Source organism: Chenopodium quinoa, unplaced genomic scaffold (assembly GCF_001683475.1).
Source record: "Chenopodium quinoa cultivar QQ74 unplaced genomic scaffold, ASM168347v1, whole genome shotgun sequence".
Classification (NCBI taxonomy): domain Eukaryota; kingdom Viridiplantae; phylum Streptophyta; class Magnoliopsida; order Caryophyllales; family Amaranthaceae; genus Chenopodium; species Chenopodium quinoa.
In genome coordinates, this window is record NW_018744460.1 from 790,329 (window position 1) to 797,124 (window position 6,796).

The window sequence follows — 6,796 nt, forward strand, 5'->3', positions numbered from 1 at the left end:
AAATTTCGTGACAAAAGAGAACGTTAAACCAAAGTCTTGTATGGATTCTACATGTGTGAATGGAGGAGAGAAATTGCCAAAAATTTTTATCTCTTATTGTCTTTTTTGAAGGAATCCATCCAAAATTTTGTGCATCCAACGGTCCAATCTATGCAAAAATAGAACAAAACAAGTCTTTGGGCAACTCCAATAACAGACTTTTTTCTCCTATTTGCAGAAGTAGATAACTTCAGTCTTCATTAACTGAGAACTACGGAGCATATTACTATTATCAAAATATCCAAACATGATTATGAACAAACTTACAACCTTAAACCTAATTATAAAACATTAATAAACAAAACACCCACATAATCATGTTTGAACACCTCCATAATTAAAAGTTTATAACTACACTATCCCAAAGTAAGTGGAATTCTTAAAGCATTGCAATAGTTACAATCCTAAACTCAAAGAGAATTAACCAGTTTAGCTTTTATTAGGCTTTTCAATATTTTCACAAGTCAGCGAAAGGGTCTGAGTTCTTTTTGGATGAAGTCGTAGACTGCCAAAATGCGTGAAGGGACCGTTTGATAGATCTACGCTTCTCAAAATCAATATCTCCTCTTTGTCTAGGCACACTATGGGATCTACTCTTGGCTCGAGATGATTCCGTGTTAGCCATATAGCTAGGACTTCCAAAACTTGCATATCCATTCCATAGGCTTCTTTTGCTAGAATATTCAAGCCTCAAAGGGGTCTTGGGACTTCTTCTAGAGCTACCAAATCCTCGAGGAGCTGATGATAAAGCTTGATCTGGTGGGCTGCTCTCAGCAGTGCAAGGTTCGAGGGGAAATTGTAGGGATTTCATTGAAGCAACATCCTCTGCACATGGACTTGAATTGGGCTTGTAAAGATCATTCAGGCAATACCTTGACAGGTGATCAGATGCTGCAAAACTGCGATTATGGTAGTCTTGCACTGAAATGTGTTGCATCATAGGCTGTTGGAATGACAAGTTTCTTGTTTTTTTGGGCCTTGAGTGAGGCTTCCAACTGTCGACTTCAAGGATTTTGTCGCTCTTTTCATCATCAGCACGAAGAATCTTGATCGAGCTTTGGCTGTTCACCGAAGATCCAGCTTCCACCCAATTATCTACCCAATTCGTAGCTGAAATTTTACTCTCATTGCTCCTTGCCTCTTTGTAGCTTGATATTGATCCACATCTCTGCATAACAGGATATATAGTACATGACAATGTCAATTGGTTATTTTTAGCTTGGAAATTAACACATAAATAAAGACGAGTCTATAATGGTTTTCTTTTTGAGAAAGCATTCTAATTTATAAACATTAATCATTGATTTGTAATCATTAACTTGGTCTATTAATTTGCAAAAACTAAGGGTGTTTGTAAAAAGCATATAAACCTTGATGATAGGAGAATCCTCAAGCTTTTCACTGGTGTCACAGATTTCATAACTTCTGGAATTCTCTTGGTCCTGTAGAAGTCACAAATTATGTTTAATGAAATCCTAGATACATAAATAAATAAATAAAAAAATACTCGTAGATGGGTAAATCCTAGATATTATGAAATACTGCATATAAACTTATCTATGTTAGACGGTGATTCAAATTAGAGGAAGTTCAATCATAAATATGTTCGACCAATTCAAGGAATTAAGCATTGTCATCCAACACTAAACAAGTACCAAATATCATGAATAGAATGACATCCGTAATCACATATGGTCTTAAGAACAAGCCAAAGAATGCAATGCACATTTTGTTCAAGTCCTTTAGGTTCTGTCATTTTCCAAAATATACATCCTTTTTTCTTATTGTTTTCTCTCGTTTTGTTTTTAATTCCTTTGTTTTGGTGTGGCGGCGTGTCTCTCTGTGTGTTCATATACTGAATAAGCGCTGCATCCCAAAAGGACAAGGAAATAATTGTCATAATCAACTCTTTATCCCAAAAGGACTGTAGGGTTGCAGCTTAGAATTACAATATTGAGAAGAAGATTTTGGAATAAGCCTTACATGATTTGGTGAATCTGAGTTTAGTACACGATGAACTCGAGCTCGATCCTGGACTCGAACCAAGGCTTGCAAGCGTCGAAGCATGTCTGTGCTTTGTTTCCTGACAAAGTGGCCTCTCACAAGGGCTTGAAGTTTAACCAGTCCCTTAAGTGCCTTCAGAGCCCTCCTTGCCTTTAGAGCATGCCCCAAAAGTGATTAAAAGAATATACAGCATGCAGTTAAGTAAATTAATCAACCAAACAACATAACAAAAGTACTGCAGAAGACTGAAGCATCATCAGAAGTTAATATCAGCATATCAACCCTGAATCCAATAAAGTTCTCCTGAAATCTATAAAGGTTCCAGATGTGGCACAAAATACATGGAATTTGAAAGAAAAAAAAAGGCAGATACAGATTAGTACCAAGTACCACTTAACTACGGAGGATAAGATTGTGTCGACTCTACAGTCAATTCCGATCCAGTTCCAGGCAATCTAATTTCAGGTACAATTTAAGTCCAGATCAGATTACTACGGATTAGGTCGGGTCAGATTTGACAGGTCCATAATTAACAGCAAAACTGGAGTAAAGGTGGCTGAAATCATTGCCTTACACATTCCAAAAAGATTTATACAGGAGCAAATATCAATTTACAACTCATTTGATGCTAGGAGAAAAAGAGGCAATCCCAAAAGAAGAATAAAAGCAGTAAAAGCATTGCTTTTAAGTTTTAAAAAAGAGATAACCTTGTTTGTTACAACACCTAAAATGGCATTTTCTACTTTAAGCATAAAAAAAAGGGTAATTATATCATAGGAAAAGGAAACAGGGGAATTAGCTGTAAGTTACAGTTACAGCTGCTTTTTTAAGGAGCTTTTTTTACATCACAGGAAGATTAGAATTAGTGGGGATCAAATGCAACCCTCAAGTAAGACAAAAAAAGGTAATTTTTACAATCAATTATTTTTCACACCATTTATGAGTTCATGATGTATGCTAAAGGTCCCAAGTGGGTGATGCATTTACACTAATAATTGAATAAAATTATAAAAGTGAAAGGGACTGAAAGATACAAGTTGAACTAGGGTAGTTAGAAGGAGCTTAGGCACTCTAAAGGACCACATATATTAACATTCATGAATTGGTATGGGGCTTTTTTATGTGATTGAAACTCTTCCAAAGGCTTCATTATAGTGAAAGGATGCATATCATATACAAGTCAAAAAAACGGGAAATCCCCCCGGAAAACCAAATGACAAATGTCGATTTACAATTCGATGATGGCCTTAATAAAGTATAGCTCGTGCACAAGCTGGTCCATATTACAAAGTAGATCAATTTTCTACACCAAGACAGAAATGTAGCTAATCAAGTTCTTGTACAAAAAATTTAAGATAATACGCACAAAACACGCTCAAAATATAGACAAACTGATGTTTGCTAGTGATAAAGAACTTAAACCACAAGAACCCTTGTGCACTAAATTCCATTCCAAACAAAATATCAATTGAGCAAAGCATAGGCACAGAATATTAGAATTTCGAATGTTTCTCATTCGATATTAATGGATTGCTTGGGATGTTATAATTAAGCACAACTAATTTGTTACCTAAATGCATATATTCTCCATTAAGAATGTAAACTATAGTACATTAAAAGCCTGTAGTAGAAGCTAACAAAATAAATGAGGCCCTAGTAGAAGTCTAAGAATAGTAAAACTTAGTACTCAATACATTACCAATACTAGTGAACTGACTATATCAGCCACAGAAACTCAGATCGGTCCCATATTACTCAAACTTAAGCTCTTGTAATTATCCTAACAAAGAGTAGGTTGGTGGTATGGAAGTTTCAGTGAAAATGGCCTATTATCCTAGTTAAAATTACCATTTTACCCTTGGGGTAGACAAAAAGTATTATGACTTTCCTTTTCCAAAACATTATCACGTGTTACACCAATCAAAACCACAAAAAAAAAAAAAAAAAAAAAAAAAAAAACCAAGGTCAAAGTCATCTTGACTAAGTAGAAGTGTTCATACACTTCCAAGTACTTTTACTCTTTAAGTAGGAATTTAATTAAATACCACTTGTTTACTTGTTTATTAGTAGTACTCTTTGAGTCAAATGACAACTATTATGTTTATAACGAGTACTTCTATAGCACGAAGGCTGATCAATTATTAATAAAGAAAGGAAGGCAGATCAAAAGCTTAAAGGAAAGTGTGTAAAGAAAGAAAAGTACCCATCTCAATGAAGCGAAGTTTTAGTGACAACATGTTAACTTTATGCACTTTAAGACATCATATTTGTGTGGCTTAACTAGTCTAAAACATGCCACTTGATTGAGCTTTGAGATTGAATTCTGGTACAAAACTCACAATTATATAGATAAAAATTCAATCATCCGCATTTAAGACAGGTGTTACTGGCATGCGCAATAAGTTACCATTCAACAATGAACATGTCACCCAATCATCTTTTATGAAATTTTAAATGTACTCGTATTATTAATGATAATGTGAAATATTATTTTGGGACGAACGGAGTATATGTAAATTGAACAAGAGTTACAAGACAATTATAATACTAAGATAGTCCGAGTCTTGCCGTGAGTCGTAGGGAACTAATTCTCTGTGAAAGCAAAAGTAAATAAGAGGCCCACTAATAACTTGATCTTACTAAACACGTTGATTCCCACTATTTTCCTCCAAAAGAGACACATAAAAAAACAGAACTATTGGATTTTATACTAAGGGACCAATTACTTTTCTATTTGGATGGAAATATTAATTGCTAAATATATGGATTTTATTATACTAACTAACGGGCCAAAATATTTTCCTTTGTTTTATTTGATGAAGTGGACCAATTTTTCATATTTTCTAATTAAGATTATCACAAACATATATTTATATAAACAAAAAAATAGATTTATATAGAGTGGTAATTTAAGAGTAATCATTTATTTTTTGTTGTCATACATAAATAGAAAGGAGCCACCTTCATCAATTTGTCTCAGACAAAACTTTTAAGTACAATTTTGTTGGTGTATAAAACTTTTACCAGTACTTTGCATATACATTTTTTCAGGAAATGTGTTATAACTTATTATGAATGAAAATTTATATAGTCGTGTTTCACGATTAACTTGCTATAAACATTTGTCATTGATCAGCAAATTCTATTCTTGAAAAGAGATTCATTTACAAGAGAAAAGATAGAAATAGAAACGCGTACACGGTCATGAAACCATACATTATCGAAACAAAATTCTCTGTCCAACATTTTACATAAAACGTTGTACAATCGACACGAAAATAAAAATCTAAATTGCTGATCATATAAAAACTTTGTACACTGTATGTATTATGTAAATGAAATTTCAGAATTATATTTTACAGTATATAGTACTTGTATTGAACATTTGTCATTCAGAAAAAATAAAAATTAAATAAATTAAGAGATTAAAAAAAGTCAGTGAAAAGAAAAGAAAAACAAGGAAAGAATATCATTTAATGAGCTTATTCTTGGAACTCATGAATAGAGAAGTTGTCAAACAGCTAAGTTGAGTAAGTGCTCAAAAACATGCAAATGAGCAAATCGTCACTACTAGGAGCAAACTTTCAGAAAGCCCATACGAAAAAATTTACTCAAAAATGACAAAATTTCACCGACTAATTCAAAGTCAAACTAACTACCCCATGCCCCAAAAAAAGTACCAAACCAAGAATTATGACTAATGCTATACTCCGGAATTTTATATGACAAAATCACGCCACGTAATATTATGAATTAATACAATAATATTTGTACAATTGTCAAAAAGAATACAGTATTAAAATTTTGAGGATGAAAAAATTGAGACTGTTAAAAAGAATAACTAACCAAGTAACCTCGAAAAGCGGACTGAATCTTAACAGCAGCGAAATGCTCTAACGACCACCTCCTACTACTGACCTGTCCCGGCAGGGGAGAAGAGGAAGGGCCATTGGAAGTAAGGCGGACAACTTCGGCAGCCGCCTTTGCCGCGGCTAAAGCAGCCTCGGCAACGGCTGCTGTAGCGGCCGCCACGGCTATTGCATGCTTATTGGCATCAATAGAGTCATTCTCCTCTCCCCCGTAAAAGTTCGATTCGGAAACGGTAGTGGTGGTGGACGGCGGAGGGGAGAGGGTTTTACGACGACGGCGGAAGATTCGGTTAAACCAATTGGAAGGCTTAGACTTAGCCATTGGAATGTATCATGGCATAGGTAAAAGAATGAAATTGAGAAATCAGAAAATGTGAAAGAGTGAGTGAGAGAGTAAGGGTTGATGAAAAAGTTTGTTAAGTTAGGAGAGAGAAAAAAAAGGAGAAGGTTGTTTTCTGTTATAAAAGGGAGGGAGAAATAGTAGGACGAGGTTCGACTGACCCCACATATTATATTAGTATGACTCTATTTTTATAGAGTTTTTAATGCAATTGTTGGACAATTAAATGATATACGCGGTAATTTAATTTTTTACAATCATCAAAGTTATTTATATGGTTGAAATTACTAGTATTTGGTATCCCCAAGGAATTTACTACTCGTATTCTTCAATCTTCAACGAGTTTCGCCATTCTTCTTCCCCACGAGTTTACATTCACTTGTTCCTAGACGTGTATGTTTGGAGTTACAAAACAAGTCACAACTCACACGCTGGAGTTTTTCGTTTTCTCTTTTTATAAGTAATGAGAAATCTTTAAAGATATTAACTGATTGATATGAGTTAAAAAAAAAAACAACATAAGTAATTTACTCCTATTATTGGA

At 34.2% G+C, this 6,796-nt stretch overlaps 1 protein-coding gene across 1 annotated transcript; it reads right to left on the reverse strand.

Moving 5' to 3' along the window:
• Positions 1 to 185: 185 nt before the first annotated feature.
• On the reverse strand, positions 186 to 6,406 carry LOC110697091 (protein IQ-DOMAIN 14-like). Its single transcript, XM_021874434.1, has 4 exons — positions 5,890 to 6,406; positions 2,023 to 2,193; positions 1,410 to 1,481; positions 186 to 1,207 (listed from the first exon to the last, which is right to left on the reverse strand). The coding sequence occupies exons 1-4, from the start codon at positions 6,232 to 6,234 to the stop codon at positions 497 to 499; spliced, it is 1,299 nt and encodes a 432-aa protein (XP_021730126.1). The 5' UTR covers positions 6,235 to 6,406; the 3' UTR covers positions 186 to 496.
• Positions 6,407 to 6,796: the final 390 nt, after the last annotated feature.